General features: G+C 37.4%; 1 protein-coding gene across 2 annotated transcripts in view; it reads left to right on the top strand.

Annotated features, from left to right (window-relative positions):
* LOC132790437 (mucin-5AC) overlaps positions 1-18,261 on the top strand; it is an 81,798-nt gene that overhangs the window by 49,113 nt on the left and 14,424 nt on the right. For both annotated transcript variants that reach the window (XM_060798957.1, XM_060798958.1), the window contains exon 4: positions 3,060-3,183. In XM_060798957.1, coding sequence (XP_060654940.1) covers positions 3,060-3,183 — 124 coding nt within the window. The remainder of the gene's footprint in view (positions 1-3,059; positions 3,184-18,261) is intronic.

Below are 18,261 nucleotides of genomic sequence, written 5' to 3'. Positions count from 1 at the left end.
GGTTAAAATTATGTACATTAATCGCCGAATGAATGTCGAATCAGTTAAAAAAGACTGCTCTTTTTTATTGTAAGTATTTTGACAAATTGATCGATCGAACTATATTGATAAAAAAAATATCACAAATGTGCCGAATATTGCACTAAATAAAGCTACAAAAGAAAGAAGATTCACTAGAATAAAAAATGGTTTTTAAGTTGTTGAAAAATACGTGAAATATTACATTACTCTGCGAATTTACTATTATACTATGATAACAAATACATGTAGAATTATGTTTGCAATTTTGATGCTTTTAATTTTAGAAATGTAAATGAAAATGACAATTTCAACAACGTATAAATTTACTCTGATTGCAGAGTATTTAAACTTATTTACATAAAGTTTAGCAAATCTTAACAAATCTATTTTTTTAAAAGATTATGCTTTTCATTTGTTACATCTACCTTTTCTATAACGCAATATTCAAAATCCTATTTAAAAATATTTTTTAAGAACATGTCAGAAAAATAATAACAAATTATACTGCGACTGACATTATTGATGGGACAAAATACTCCATAACTTTAATTTGCCTATGTGTATAGTATTTAAAAAGTTATCTGCACATCTTCTAGGCAAGATTTTAAGTACTTTGCACTATGAGTGTAGCTATTAGCAGATCCACAAAGACAACAACAGCAACAACGTTGACAAGCACTTGCTGTGCCAACAACACACTCACATTCACACTCACACTCACACCTACAACCCACCCACCCACACACATACACACATATATATACACGCCCATTCACGTTGGTCGCATACCTTATCTTCATTCATAATTTCATCAACCCAAAAAAAAGAAGAAAAAAAAAACGATGAGGAAAAAATTATAACCCAGTCAAAAGTGTTGTGCGGGGCCTTGCAACGTTGTTGTTGCTGTTGTTGTTGTTGCTGTTGTTGCTGTTGTTGCTGTTCAAGTGTTGTATGTCTTGGGTTCGTTTTATTTATTAGAACTCTGTCGATAATTACAAAATAATGCGTTTTACCAAACGCCCGCCCTCTGTCCGTCCGCCCTCCGTCCGTCCGTCTGTCCGTCCACCCGCTCGTCTGTATCTTGAACTAAGTTGAAGTAGCGCTAACTACGCTTGGGAAAACCAACTACAGACGCTTTTTGGTGAGAATGAAACGAGGTTATGCGGAGCATAAATTTCCATCGATAGGAAGAGTGGCAAGGCGCAAGGTGGGGCGGGGCAGGCGATAGTGCTGTGGAAAGCATTACAAAGCGTGTGTGCGACCGGCTTTGATAAGATTTCGATGGGTTTTCAGTTTCATTTTCTGTTTCTGTTTCTGTTGCTGTTGCTGTTACAGTTAACATAAAACAGTTTCGGCTATCACGTTTTCGATGCAGCGGCTTCCAACGAGGAAGTTCGGCTAATTTGTGGCTGCTACTTGCTACCCGAAGCTGTGCCAGCTGCTTAGTTTCCAATCTCAAGAGGCCTTGACTGGCTGCTGAAGTGCCTTCGAGTGGTTCAAATACGCGTGGGGGTTTCACTTTCTCACACGGGTGGTCTAACGTTCACAGCCAGCAGGTTGAAGGGTTTCTTTTTCGTGTGGCGCCAAACAATTAACGGCCACTGTGAAGGGTGCAAGCCATTTTTGATATAGACGGGGGAATGAATGCTATCGATGATGGGGCTACTAATGGGAGAAACCATTAGAAAGACATTGACCGGGAAGGACTAAAAGCAGGAAGTTCAGTTGCCCCAATGTTTGAGTGTCTTACAAAATCAAAATTATATTAAAGAGCTTTCAATAATGTGAATATATGTATATCAAAGCTGCACTTGTTGAAAAAGAAGTGAATCAATATTTGTAATGTGTACAATTAATGAGTGTATATGTGGGATATTTAATACAAATTATAATAAAAAATAATACAAAAAAAAGAATAAAAAAGAAACAAAGCGACACGATAATCTTAACAATTGATTTACACAACTTATAAGTATGATTTAGCAATGTTATTGGTAAATTGTGGTAAAAAGTTAGACCGAAGGCTATATTTGGTATATAGAATATACCCTATAATGAATTAAAACGAATAATAATACTAGAAGCAAAAAGAAATATAAGTTTATGCTAAAGGTAAAATAACTAAAGGTATACAAACAATCAATAAAATTAGTGTACACTTATTTTAAAATAAAATAAAAATTATAACAAAAAGAGCTTTTAATTTGAAAGAAATTCCAAACCAAATAATGCTGACAATTATGCAAAAAACAAAATTCATAAATATAACTTAAACAAGTTCACGAAAAAACTGTTCATATAAGTTAAATGCAAAGAATGAATCTACATGTATTAATGCAATAATAAAAACAAATGAAATATTAGCTAGCAACAATTTAATATGAATGAATGTAACAAAGTTAATGAGTGCAATAATAAAACAAACACTAGGCCAACTGACACTTCACTCGTAACAATTTATTTGCGTAATTTGTAACTGGGTTTTAGCAATAGATTGGTTTATCAGGCAGCGGCTTAACGTGTATTCGAGCGAATATAGTTCGATCCAGTTGCATTCTGATTTACAACCTGACCTGGCACAATAAAAACTAGAAACGAAGCGAAGCGAAGAGAAACAATAAATTCATTAAATCAAAGGCGCGATTATGAATGAATGTAATAAAATATCAAAGGGAGACAACTAATCAAACATGATAAATTACACTTAGAAGGCAACTACCGACCTACACGCTCATGCAGGAGCATGTAACGAGAGTGGCGGGGAGGGACAAGGGGTGGCTGAGGGAACAGAGGGGGCAGGTCATAAAAAAGGCGTGTTGTGTTTGTGACAAGGTGTAAACACTGGTATGCAATTTAGGTTTTGTGTGTTGTATCTGTTAGATACAATATTGATTGCCCTGTTTATAGATACGCACGATAGCGATAAGTGCGCCAACGATAAAAAACAAAACAAAACAAAAAAAAGAGACTCTTTCTATCTGTCTCTCTCACTCTCGTTGACTCGTTGTAATGTATGCTTTCTTTTTCTGGTCTTTCAGGTGGTGATTTCAGGTGCATTATGTACAGTAGAAGATTACGTAATAATGTCACAGTGTGCACACGACAAAGCCATACACCTAGCTGCGGAAGGAACAGTCTCAGTGACAGACATTTCACAGATTCGTAAGTATCCTCCATCTGCATCTCAAGTACCCCCCTCTTCGCTCCTCACCCGTCTTTGTTTATTAACACGTCTGCAGGAAATGCCATCACATATGGCAGACGATTTTCGACATCTAATTGAACATTCCTTTCCTCTCTCACACTCTCCTCACACACACAAAACATAACTAAAAACAAAATATACATATTCTAATTTCCATGACAATGGCAATGACAGTGAAGTGAACCCAATCCCCAGACCAATCCCCATTACACATTCACATTCACAGCAACTGCAAAAGTTCAGTATTTGTCACAGTTTTTAACAATGTTGCAAACGTGTTGGACTCTTACTCACATCTATCTCTCTATAAGTATCTCAAAGTATCAGAGAGAACTCTGGCACCAAGCAGAGCTGTCATTTATTCATTTGAGTTATGAATGACCATAAGCCAAGTAGTCAAGTGTCTCAATAGTTTCGTGCAGTAGCTGTCGCCTGAGTTATGAATTGGGGATTACGCTAGTTCTGAAAGCTTTGAATAGTCGTCAATCTATTATTGTTACCGTTACAAAAATAACTCAAGTTTTACCTAGATATATTTCTCACTGAACTGCATTTAAACCAAGATTTCATAACAAACATAAATACTTTTATGGTTTAATAATTTCAAAATTTAATTTCAAAACAATATTATATAAAGTTTATTGCTCCATTTGTGATTCAAGTAATCAACCAAAATACTTTTCTAACACAAATCTTTATTGTCTGTTATCTGTTCAAATAAACTCTAATTCTTTACAAGTTTTCCAATTCTAAGTCAAACGAACCAATTGAATAGTAAATTAAATGGATAACTATCACAACAATAATGAACTCACTTGATTAATGCAAATTTTGCAGATGAAATACTCTTTAATAGAATCGACTGACCCAATTCTGCAGCTGAACCATTTCCACAATGATTCCAGAACCGGTTCGCCTCTCTCTAGCAAATAAACAGTCCATCTAGAAACTAACTACGCTGAGAACAGCAAATTAATGAGCTTTAATGGTGCATAGTTAGAATTAATACAAGATTTTCAATCTTCGGCTAAACATAATATCTCGTTTTGTAGTGCACGAGGTAACAAATATCTCGTCTCGACACTCGCAGCATAAAGTGCACAATTTATGGTGCAGACTGTCCAGTAAAAATAATAAAAATTCGCAACGATTTGAGGAAACTTTCACTCTGAACGCAAAATGCAACACAAGCAACAGCAGCAACAACAACAATAACAAGAAAGTGCCAAACTATTTCTGAAGCCCGCACAAACAGCCAATGACCATGGCTAATTAGAGCCGCTGCTGTTGCTGTTGATGTTGTTTTTATTATTTTTAGTATTATTGTGCAGCTGTCCCTTTACCTAACTCAAGCCTAAGGGTCACAGCACGAGCTATGGCGAACAACAGGACCCTAAAGATACTGGAAAAAATCTGGCATTGTTTTATTGTTGTCCCTCGGCATTTTCAAGCAGCACGACCAATGCCAAACAACAGGTGCAAAATGTCATCCCAGGTGAAGAGAAATAAAATGAAAAGAAAAGAAAAGCCGAGAACCATTCCCGTCGCCGTGTTCTGTGGGCCACTTACAACTAATGTGCGAAAAGTTCTTTTGTCAATTTACACGCCCACGGTGAACCGCCAAAGGTGTGTTCCCGAAATCTCTTTCACCATTTCCACATTTCATAATTTCATTCATTTGCATTTGAGCAAAAACTCATGGAAGCTTCAGGTAGACATCGGGATTATCCACTGTTGTTGGTTTTATGAATAAAATATAATATCGTTGGGTTAAACCCGCCATACACTTGTTATTAGCTACTTCTTTTGGGTTTTCCCACTCGCTCAAGGCTCAATGTTGAGCTCAGTTTAATGGGAATTGCAAATAAACAAAAAAGGAAAACAACATTTATGTGGGATAAGCTGCAAGTTTGACAAACTGATGAAATGTATAAGTATGCTACCCGCTTTCCCATTGAACCGCTCCTGTTCTGCTCTGTTACTGTGTGTTGTGAGTGCAATCAAGCGCCTTGTGGCTAATGAATCTTGACATTTCAATCAATTGGTAGCTCCGAACTTTCAACCCGCCCGCAGAAAAAAACCAAAACAAATCAGAGGACCGCAACATTTTCCCATTTTCTCCGAGCCCAAAATCCCCCCGGAAAAACAGCAGCGCAATAAATCACATGATTTAATTTGAGAACAACGTGAAAAATGCCAACAACACAGCCCTGCTCAAAGGCGAAAATTGTTGAGGTAAAAGTTCTTTTGCCGTGGCATGCCACATGCCACATTGCCAGATTACCGAAAGGGTAGTCGGTCCACATACATAGATCGTAGGGCAGAACTAGGGCCAGTTTTAGGGCTAGAAGCAGCCTGACAGCCCTTGGGCTATAAAACATTTTATAGCTCATCATGTGCGCTCGTAAATTTAAGAACGCAATCATTTCTATCAACCGCACTCCTTCCACTCCACTCCACTCGTTGCCAACAACAATTGTCTGTGGCAACATCGAGTGGTGTCCAGGGCGTTGCCCAATCAACACCTCACCCTCAAAGGGAGAGAGAGTGGTAGGGGGAACAGTCAGAGATACAAGTAACAAGTTCGAAGCTGTTAATTTCTTGTTCAAATGTTCAGGGTTTAACATCTAGTACCGAGTCAAGTCCCAAGCGATCATTGTTTTATATGATGTCTGTCTCCCTCTCTCTTACTCTTTCTATTGCTAACTCTGCCTTTGGGACTTGACTTGCAGTTGGCCAGCCCATCTTCGATTCTTTATAGAGCCCTTTATTTGCCCTGTAGTTCATTAAAAATGTTTAGCATTGTTCCGCATCGTTGAAGGCGGCTGCGCCAGTGATCAATCAAAACTTACAAGAACTCTTGGACCCCACAAAAAAATACAACGCGTAGTATTAAATAATACTATAACTATTGTTAAGAGCGACTCTACGAGTATCTACTCATTGTAAACCTACAAGTAATAGTGATCTTTTCTAAATTGTTTGCGAAAGAAAATGAACTCCATTATTTTCAGATCCATTACTTCTTACTTTTCATTTAAATATTTCTAGATTAAATTTAAAATATTTTATATATACTATTTTGTCTTTGCACTTTTCGTTCCAAGAAAATTCTAAGCAGAAGTAAACAATGAATAACAAATCTAATGACATTAATACATAGATTAATAAGCTCAAATTTGTATTCATTGGAAACAACCCGATCATTTGGTGTCACAAATCTATTGTTTAGTACTTGCTTTATTTATGTAATTAATAGCAATTTGAGTTCTTGAAATGTTTATGTGGTGTAGATGCTGACCTTTGTTTATTATTTATACTTCGGTTTATTTACATCTTATGAATTCGAACTTTATTGTAGCTTCGATTTGTCGTATATATGCGAAGGTCCAGCGCAAGACATCCAATGTCAACTGTAGGAAATCTATAGTAGTAGTATAAACAAATAAAAATCCAAGTTATCAGAGTTATGCATCTATTTCAAAATAACGACCTTAAGAAATGAAGAACCAACCACTATTTTACTCAATGACCAAATGCTCAATGGCTGTTGCCACCGATAGGTGATAATATAATGTGGGAAATATTTAGCACCATCATTACAAACATCATTAAAATTTAAATAGATGTGTTTAACGTGAAAAGCCGTGGTAGGGAAAAGATGAAAACAAGTCGAGAGAAATACTTGTTGGAATTTCGACTGTTGTTCGTAAGGAAATCATGCCGTGAAAATTCCAAGAAATAGCACATGCCCCGAGGTTTGGCCGGATCGGAGCAGGAGAAGGGTAAGGAGAAGGGGAAGGGGTTGAGCCATTGAAACTGCTCTTGAGCAATGCTCCGCAGATTCATCAATTAACGCCCCGGCAGTGGCAGCAGCAAAGACTCGACTGGCTCTCATGGTGTGATGTGGCAGGGAGAGGAAGAGTGTGATGGAAGGCGGTCACTTCATTAAACGCCGTCCGAGATGTGGACAAATAAATGCATTTCCGTTGCGCACAAACAAATTTCCAAGAGACGCCGACAATAACAAATGTCAGCAGAAAACAAAAAAAAAAAATTCTCAACCGATTTTTGTCTCTTATCCCGCTCTCGCTCTCGCTCTCCCACTCGCTCTCACTCTCACTCCCTCTCGTCGTCTACCTACCGCACGTTCGTCTAGGCCAAAAGGGGAAAGGAATGGAGTAGGAGAACGGTGGTAAAAAAAAGAAAGAAAAACATGGTCAACAACAAAGCTGAACAAGTGTACCGCTTGCCGATCGTCAGTCGTCTAACTCAGAGGCAGGTTCGACAGTTTTTTGGTCAATTGCTTCACTCGATCTTTCTTCTCGGGGTCTCTTTTGGACACGATCCCCGCGAGATCACCGCCATCGCCGCCATCCAACCATCCAAGCAGCCAACCAGCCATTGCCATTGATTTCCACTTAACGCTTCAAAACTCAAGTGGCCATTTCAAGTTTACAGTTTAAGTAAGAAGGTAAAAGCAAATGCGCTTTCTTGGCTCTCGCTCTTCTTGCGCATCTTCTTCTTTCGTTTTCAACTCTGTTTCAATATTTTTGTTTCCCACAGTTGTGCTATGAAAATATTTAAGCGCCAATTTGATGTAGTTTTCCAATTCCAATACCAACACCAACACCAACACCAAGAGACCCGGCTTCGTCTCACTACCGTTCCCAGCTCAAGTATCTCTCTTTCACTCTTTTCTCTTCGATGTTCCCCTCTCTCACGCTCACAAAATTTGAATAACAATGCACTGCCTGTTGGACTTCGAAGTCGACTTCGACTTCAGCTTCGGCTTCGCTTCAAAGCGCTCGTCGCCCTTCGACTTTCTTTCAATGGGTTCGATCTTCACTCGCATTTCTATTGGTAATGAGCGATTGCGTTTGTGATCTTCTGATCACCGTTTGCTCACAATGGGAGGAGCAGGGCAGGAGCTGCGCTGTCAGCAATTACGTACTTCAGTTTAAAGCACCTGACAAAGGAGCTGAAGTCTTTAGCTAGTCAATGCATTGAAATCAAAAGTTCTTAGAAAACGTTTCCCTTGTTTTTCCATTTTTACCCATTTTTTTGTAGCGCGTGGGAACCAAATGTAAACGATTGGGAACAAATACAATGACATAGTTTAGATGATAGAATAATTCAAGGACAACTTTTTAAATTATACTATATCGAAGATTCATATTATGATTAGATCATTTTTATCTAATGACAATTTTAACTAATAAAATAAAGTTTATCCTAACCATAATGAAAAATTAAAAAGACTGCAAACTTATTGCTAAAATATTTGTACTACTTTGAAAAGTAAAGTCTTATATTAAATTTCAAAATTCCCTCAAATTATTTGCAACTCAAAATTCTACTCAAAATCTATTTAAAATAAAAACTTCAATGTTAATATTTCCACTCTTGAATTTTTATTTAACTACTCGTATTCAGTATTCTTTCTCGAACTCACTTGATCTATTACTGCTTTTAATATCTAATCACCATACAAATTATTCAAAGGACTCCGTTTGTTAGCACTGTGCACCGAGCACTGATAATGACGATGATAAATTCCGTGCTGGGAATTACGTTCAATTTAAAGGGTATTTAGGGATCAACAACAAGCGACAGACGCCAAGTATCAAGATCAAGACTGAGCGGGGGAAAAGGGAACCGCTTAGAAACTAAATAAAAAAGGTACATTCCCTTTTGTTGTTGCTGGGAGTGACGAAAGATCATGTCCATTAGGTCGTCTGCAGCCAGTTAATGGCTCAAAACAACAACAACAACAACCAAAAAAAAGGTCCACAACGGTGGCTGCGATTGTATCGTTGGGATCGTCTGTTCCACATGAGATTGATATGTTTTCCGGGGCCACAGCCGACGATCATATCGCACTGATTATAGTTTTGTGGTTTTAATATTCATGTCGATTATAACGCAGCGACGTCGACTTAAGCCTCAGCCACAAAACTACAGCCACCGATATTTGTTTGATGAATTTATTGCGCCGTTGATCAGCATAGTCGATCGCTCGATCGCTCGATCGTCGGTGTTTTGTTTTATCTGCCAGCCATATGAAAGCGGCATTTCTTTTATGGCAAACAAACCCCAAGAGATCTCTACGGTTTGGTTCTGGTATGGTTGTGGTCTGGTTTGCTTAACTGCTGCCAGCGTCGTAAAATGCACAATTTAATGGCTTGGAGTGTGCTACGAGGAATATGCCTGATCATCTAACAGATTATCACTCACACATATGCCGCAGCAGTTGGTTGATTTTATTGATCGATCTTAAATCAGCCGCTTTCGTTGGACAGTTGCAAGGAAGTACGTTCAGCTACCAGATACTACATAGATAAGATAATTACTATGATAGTATAACTGCATAAATATATTATTGATATCATTATATTCTATATATATATTTTATTTTAATATTGAAATGAATATCAACTACCTCTAAAAAAAAAAAGAACTAATATAATGTTTGAATTTTCTATAAATAATCATGATTAATATCAAATATTATATGCTATCTATCAATTATTTATTAATATTTCAAATTAATAATAATAATAATACTAAACTCTTAGAAAATAAAATATTCATTTTGATGTTAAACAATCAGTTGCTCTTTTGTAACATTTGTACATATTTTTGTCCTACTTGAAATTGTTCAACACTTGTATGAGATAATCTCAAAGTCTTTTCAATTGATTTAGTGCTCAAAATATGTGAGCTAATTTTCATGAAATTTCGTAGAATTGGCCACAAATGACAAAGAGATTTTCAATATGCTTGTGAAACAGGAAAATGTGTCAACTGTGCTGGCGCCTCGAAGAAATTTAGCATATTTATTAATACTACAACGAGAGATAGGCCAACAAAAGTTGTCCCCCCTCGACGCCTGCGACAGCTGTCAACTGAGTTGGCAGCCCCGTTTATGGGGCAAAAACGGAAATGCATTAATTTGTCTGTTGGCTTGTGCCAAGCGAATAAATCAATTCATTTACAAAGGTGGCACGTTTTGCTTTCCGCATACTACAAAAAGGAGATGCATACGCTACAATTTTGTGTATTTGCTGCTTCTTTGTGGCAGCCACTTTCCAATTACGTAAAGTTGGCATCGCGTGTTGCAACGCAAAGCTTTGAGTTCTAAGTTCTGAGCTCTGAGTTCTGAGTTGTGTGTTGGAAGTTTGTAGTTCTTGTAGTCATAAGTTGAGCACTGGATTCGTAATATTCGCTTATGAACATGTGTATTACCGTATAATGAGCGGCAAGGCGGCAACATTTTGTTGCATGACTCGAACTTGGGCCCAGACCCTGGGTCTCGGTCTTGGCCGTCTTTCGGCCTGCTGCTCCCCATTTTCGTGGCCCTCATGCAAATCAAACATTTAATCATACGAAAAAAAAAAACTCAAAAAAAACTTATGTATTTAGCCAGTTGTTAATGTGGAGAGGCGGACGTAGGGCGTCGGATCTCTTTTCGGTCGAGTTCTTGTTGTTTTCGTTTTTCGTTTTTTTTTGTTTTTGCCTCCTTTGACTCATTCGACGTTTTTCGGTTAACAAAATTGCGTGTCTGTCGTTGTATAAGCCACATTTTGTTCAACGCTGCACGCGACGCCTTCGAATATTGGTTAGACAGACGTCTGCACCAGCTGCTGCTTTGGCTTCAATTCCACTTGCAACAGTGTTGGGCAACGTCGTTCACAGTGATCACAGTTTAAGAAGCATTTATCTAAAATTCATTCATTGTAGTTGATTTCTGTGGGTTCAAACTGTTTGATTATGACATATCCGTCTATTATCCGTCTAATATTGGTTAGACTGACGTCTGCACCAGCTGCTGCTTTTGGCTTCAATTCCACTTGCAACAGTGTTGGGCAACGTCGTTCACAGTGATCACAGTTTAAGAAGCATTTATCTAAAATTCATTACTGTAGTTGGTTTCTGTGTGCTGAAACTGTTTGATTATGAATTATCCGTCTATTATCCGTCTAATATTGGTTACACTGACGTCTGCACCAGCTGCTGCTTTTGGCTTCAGTTCCACTTGCAACAGTGTTGGGCAACGTCGTTCACAGTGATCACAGTTTAAGAAGCATTTATCTAAAATTCATTACTGTAGTTGGTTGCTGTGTGCTGAAACTGTTTGATTATAAATTATCCGTCTATTAAATTAGTAAAATTCATTTAAATTTTCCTCAAGCAAATTTTAAGTATATTAGTATATTTTAGTGTATTTTAGTAACTTTTAGTATTAAGATAATTGTTCTACATAGTCAAAAAAAATGCTATTCATCTGCTTCTGTAACTTTTACTTCTGTTTTATTAAATTTAGTATTGTCTTGTTTGGTATTATTTCTTAGAAAATATTTGACTACAAAATTATATTAAATTGAAGTTTTTCTAAGATTACAATAATTCACTTATCGAAATTATTTGGAATGGCTTTCATATTTAACTCTCGACTGCATTAGAGAATTGAAATGGAAAGCAAACGCTGTTTGCAGTGCGACTTTGAATAACTTTGATCATTTTCTCCCAGTTTGTTTCTTTCACACTGTGATAATTTCACAGTCGCATCACCAATAGCCTAGCATTTGCCTTTCGTGCTCAGAGTCGTTGTTGTATCTTGACTAAATGACAATGCGTGCCTGCCGACACCTTGCTTGCTTGCATTGCCAGAAACATTTGTAGCATTGGTAATTGCCCATTTTGGAGCTAGTGAATGGAAGTGTGGAGGGGGGAAATCCATTGAGCAAGTCATTTGATGGCATACAATTGGCACATCATTTGTAGCCAGGTAATTGGCAGCCAAACAACGGGGTAACATTGACGTAACCAGGCGAAAAGAGGGAGCCAAACTTGCGGGGTTGAGTCGAAGTTTGACCACCCAGTGGAGTGTGTCCTTAATGGCTTCCATAGAATACCATTAAGCGATTTCCGCTGCAGAAAGCAATCAATGGCAACAATCGCCACTGCCATAAAATAATGCTCTCAATAATTTTTAATAGAGTTATCCGCAATGGGGCTGCTCCTGTTGTGTCGCTGGACAGCCCCAAAAATAAGAAGTAAAAACGGAAAACAGAAAACACAGAAAAAAAAAACATAAAATGTTTTCTTATCTCATTATTAAAGGGACCCAACAGCCGAAAGCCGCCTAAAAGATTTGCTTCGCCAGGTACCACGAAGGTAACAGGTTAGACATTTTAGCCGAACATAAAACAAAATTCTGCTAAAAACGAAATAAATATATTAAGGATAGGACATTGACCGACGCGACTGGTAGGAGTTGCCTTTAAAGCTGAAAGAGTTGAGTGACGAGAAATGCTTTGCAGAGATTAGCGCAAATTATTAAAGCCAACGAAGCGCCAGGCAGATAAAAAAAACTAAGTAGAGTCAATGAGAGAGACTAAAAAGGAGAGAAATAATTAGATAGACAAAAAGAGAGAAAAAAGAAGCAACCACGTGTTTGTGAATTGAAAAATGAATGAAAAATATAAAAATTTCAGTATTGTAACAGTGCATTAAATAGGTAAAATATTCTGGAAAATATATATATTTTTGTATTGAGTGACTTTTTTATTGTAATGTTTTAGTGTCATAAACATAATGATTTAAAATAGAATTGTCAATCAATGTTGTGCTTTATTCGAGTTGCTGCTAATCCAATTTTATATTAAATTTTAAATGCTTGCTCTCAAGTTATAATGAACTTTCAATTTTAGATTAATAAATGCATTTTTCTGGTGTGGTCTTTAAGGCTTGCAAAAAAACCGCAAGAATAAGCGAAAAGTTTCCACAAGCCCAGCGAAACCATCATGCAACATCAGAGTCAGAGTCAGAGTTGCTGACGATGTTGTCAGTGCAACAATTCAAGTTTATTTTTCCAACGAATCGATTTGCAATATGCTCGGAAACAGTCAAGGCCCAAGGGCCAAGTCTATAGTGTATTGTGTGTGTGTGTGTGTGTGTGTGGCGATGTGTGTGTTCGCATAATTTGCTGTCCGACAGCGGCGCTCGCTCCATTTTATGAGCATTTTACACCTGAAGCCTTAATTAAGGTACAGCTGAAGAGCTGAGCAAATGAAATACTGAACAAAATGATATACAGAGACGGAGAGAGAGACCTGGACAACATTGACAGTTGCACAGCAATGTCACTCAATGTCAGAGACGCGGCAAAAGTAAACATAGTATGGGTCGAAGCCCATCGGGATAGATACATTCATGTACACATAACACATAGTAGGAGCCTAGAAGCTGGTGCTGTCCTGAAAACAAACAACGTTAAAGTAGAAATAATGACGCGCGAAAAACAATAAAACAAACAAACAAAAACGAGAGAAAAGACAAAAAAAATATATGTTGGCTGGCAAAAATTACAGACAATAAAAGGCACACACACAACAACAACACAACAACAAAAAAGTAAAATAAAAACAAAAAAATATATCAGCCGGCCGCAGTTAGCACCTTTTGGACCTGGCCCAATCCTGTTGCCGTTGCAGTTGTTTGGCCCACACACACACACACACGACACAGACAAGGACTTGACGTTTTTATTATGCCCTCAACAATTCTTTCTCCCTCTTTCGCCCATTCCCTCGGCGCACCTCTTCTCTAGTCTTGCCGGCGCCCTGCCGCGTAACATGAGCCTGCCCAACGACATAGATCAGGCTGACTTTAGAGCGACTTGGCCAATACCAAAAGATGGCTCTAACTTTTGTTTTATGGCCCACGAGCGCTGCACGTAAATCAAAAGGTGTTACAACAGGCCAAGGCAAAAAAACAATCACCCAACTGGGCTAACTGATCTCTCTTTGCCATCCAGTTCCCTGTCGCTGCTCCTGCTGCGGCTTCGAATCCTACAAAGTCCTAGGACTATCCCCGGCGGGTGTTAAGTTCCTTTTCTTCTTATTGTTGGTAATTTTTGCTAATTAATGGCATCATTAAATCCCTCTCAACCAGACTCCTTTCCTTCCTTTGACCGTGGCCTCTATAATAATTATGTTGTAAGTGCTCGGGTCACGCCCATCGTTTTTATGCCTTGGAAAATAGTTTCAGCTTGATTCCCAATTATTTAGGGTGGTCCTAAATACTCTCAAGTGTTAACGCTTAGGGATCAGAAGAATCTCAAAGGTTGTCAGTTTATTGGTTTTACACTTTGTAAGAAGAGAACTTATTATTATATGCCAATGATTTAACCACATTTGTGTGAGTCTGTTACTCAATTATTTCTGATGCTTTATAGCATAGTCATATATCTTTTAAAGGTTTCAGATGGAATCTCATTATAACACGTTTTTCTATTATAATTATTTGGTTTTGTATTTTGATTTTAAGCCACAACCAACCATCAACAATATTGTCTCTAGAAAGAGAAAAGATAAAACAGTGTGACCATATTCTTCATTAAGAGATTTTCATATTGAATAAGGATTGTGCATCAATTCCATTAGAAATGAGATAAAGTATGCTGCATATATTGAACTTAAAAACCTATTTATCGATTTTCAGTTGCATTTTACCTCATTCGCAATTCATTTGCAATCTCCTTTTAAAATTCTTTATATATGAATTCGCAATAGTTGCATCGATATCGAATTTCGGCAGACAGATAAGTTTGACGTCTTGACGACAGCTTTAAAAAGCTTTTTTGTACTACTGATAATACTACCGTTGCCATATGCTTTTCCGTACAATATCCATAATCTGAAAGCACCCTATGGGCAATAGTAAAAACTGTCATAAAGTAGCCCGAAATACGAGTACTCCGAACTACTTGTGTGAATAACTCGAATGCAGTTATTTCGGCAACATTTAAAGGCAATCATATAAATCTTGATTGGCCGTGTATTACATGGATCATAAAGTGCAGTTTATCAGTGGTACAAAACATGAGTTGTTTGTATTTTTAAGTGCTTTCAATTAGCGGTTTTTCCCGCCAGATCAACACCCACATCGACATCCACATCGACATCCACATCGACTTCCACACCCACGCTTAAAAGACATGGATGCATTGGCTTCCTGCTGGGTTAAAAGTAATGGACACTATTTCATTGGCCAATCGATGACAATTAACACCTGTCCGCATAAATCAGTGGCGGGTATATCTTAATTTATAGTGACGTAATCAATGCTTCTGCGCATATCTGGGCAATAATTCAATGCTTAATGCCCACAATGCGGCAAACAATTAAAATTGTCACAATAACTCAGTGCATTATGAAGCGTTAAACACACATACATACACCAAGAGTGTACAAAATAAAAACAACACATCGAAAAGTAAATACAAATTTGTTTACCCAAAATGCTTGGCTGTTGCAATTTGGGCAAAAAGTCGGAGCAAACAGTTAACTGTTAAGTGTAAACAAGTGGCCCACCCCAGTCAAGTCTCCATCTCCATCTCCATCTCCATCTGCTGATACCAAATTTTATGTGGCCAGTTGACACTTTGCAATTGCATTGCAAATTCGACTCCGACTCCGACTCCAACTTTGTAGTTTTTGGAGCTGAGCTGGTGTCTCAAGTTGGCGCATTAGCGGGCCCATTTCAAGTTGGCTAACACGCAGTTTAAACGGCTTGTAAGTGACTGCGTTTGCACTTAATTAATAAAATCCATGGCCTGTGTTGACTTTGTTGCTAGCAAATGCTTGTTGCTTGCTGCTGCTCAGGTTGCAATTGCTGTTGTTGCATGTTGCAACCTGGGCTGGGTCGACGATTAAGGCGTCCTTGCGCTGATAAAACTGCAATTAGCTCAACTCGCATGATATATTCGTATTTGCTTGAAATAAATTGCCAGCGACTGATATTTAAAATTCCTACTTCAATACCCAATAACGAACATTTCCGTCTCCGTTCCCCCCTCTCCATCCCCTCGCAAGCACCCGGCAGTTAACTTAATTAAATGCCAGTTTCAATTTATTTTTCATTTTGCTCGCCAAGTTGCAACCACAACAATGAAAGCGAAACCGCAGCGGCTAAATGCGAGTAAATAAACAAAAAATAAGCAAAAAAAACTTCCCCCCAGCAATTTGTTGTTGTTGTTACAGTTGCTGCTGCTGTTGCTGTTGCTGCTGTCGTCTGATGCAACTATCAATGTAATTTTACATTTCGCTGCAGTCAGCAGCAATTAACTGTAAATAACATGCCGCCTGCGTGTGGTCGCTCTTCTGTCTCTCTCTCTCTCTCTCTCTTTCTCTCTCTCTCTTTCTCTCTCTCTCTCTCTCTCTCTGTTTCTCTTTTTCAATATCAACAAAAGGCGGCAGTTATTAAGTTTTATTATTCCTGCTCTTGCTGATGTTGCTCCCAATGCTGTTGCTGCTGCTGCTTTTGATGTTGTTGCTGTTGTCATCGATACCGTTCAGCTTGAGACATTGCTGTGATAAATGGCGTGAGGTGCTTTTAATTGCACGCATATCTTCTGTGTATATCGATAACAGCACTGCATGCATGCATATCAACTGTGTAGATCGATAACATCGCCAGCAAATGTGTTGTATCATATGATTGATTTATGGAAAAACACAACCGGCAAAGCTAAAATTATGCAATTAAAAATTCAGACTGAACAAACTTAAGTTTTAACATGATAAGGTCTCTTGCGAATCTTAAATATATTAAAATGCATTTACATTTTCACATTTCTGAAAGAATTCAGTATTCTATATTACGAATAAAGCATAGAGATGAAAAGAAAACAAACTTAAATTTGATTATTAACGTAATTTAATAATATTATTTCAGTTATTTATTAGTAAGTGTTGAAGGATTGAAATAGATTTCAGTTTTCATAAACTTTTTCAAAAATATTCAAGCATGGTTTCAGAAAATGTAAAAACTAATGCATAGGAAAAATGCTGCAGATTTATATTTTTCATTTTTATACCCGCTACCCATAGGGTAGAAGGGTATTATAACTTTATGCCGGCAGGAAATGTATGTATAAGGTAGAACAAGGCATCTCCGACCCTATAAAGTATATATATTCTTGATCAGCGTCAACAGCCGAGACGATTTAGTCATGTCCGTCTGTCCGTCTGTCCGTCCGTCCGTATGAACACCTAGATCTCAGAGACTATAAGAGATAGAGCTATAATCAAATCAAAAAAATCGAATAACAAGCCTAATTTAAAAGCTAGAGTTGCGAATGTTGGTATATACAATAATTACTTTAGTAGTTATGATTCCTGAAAATTTGGTTGCGATCAGATAAAAATTGTGGAAGTTATTAAAGAAATACTTTTGTATGGGCAAAAACGCCTACTTACTAGGGGTCTAATTTGCTTTGGCCGACAATCTCGTATATTGTGCCGTCTATGGTATTTTTTGAATGCGGTACTTTATCGATATACCAAATATACCATTTGGTATATTTTTAATATTTTAGTATAATTGGTATATTTTTTATAATAATACCCCAAAATATATTTTTAGTATTTTTGTAGTATAATTGGTATGTTTTGAGAATAATACCGCAAAATATATTGTTTTTATTCAAAATGGGTAGCGGGTATCTCACAGTCGAGCACACTCGACTGTAGCTTTCTTACTTGTTTAAGATTGAAATTTGTTAATTTTGTATCCTATTATGCAAATATTCAAATACTTTTCTTAAGATTAATTTCTTGGATTGTAGACTCAACTGGATCTTATTCCCCAGTTTATAAAAATACCGACATTTTTGGCCATCATTAAGTGCGTTAATAAAACATAAAACGCGCATAAAAGATTATCAGACTAGCTGCAAGATTACATTAAAATATTCAAATGTTTTGTGTGGATTTGGAATGTGACAACGAATGCCTTTTAGCAGTTTCATCTTTAGATTCATTTCCATTTTCATTTTATGATGTGCATGCACATTTTCAATCAATTTTGATCAGTCTGAAAATAAGCGAACAACAAAAAACAAAAGGCGCACAACAAACGAAAATATCGAAATTTTTATCTAAATTTTTTTTCAATAATTTTAATTGCGCTTTTTGTGGACTACAAAATGCAATCAGCGCAACATAAATTATACAACAGAGGGTCAA

The sequence above is a fragment of the Drosophila nasuta genome, chromosome 3 (assembly GCF_023558535.2).
Source record: "Drosophila nasuta strain 15112-1781.00 chromosome 3, ASM2355853v1, whole genome shotgun sequence".
NCBI lineage: Eukaryota > Metazoa > Arthropoda > Insecta > Diptera > Drosophilidae > Drosophila > Drosophila nasuta.
Note: the sequence above shows the minus strand (reverse complement) of the source record. Positions and strands in the feature narration are given on the sequence as shown.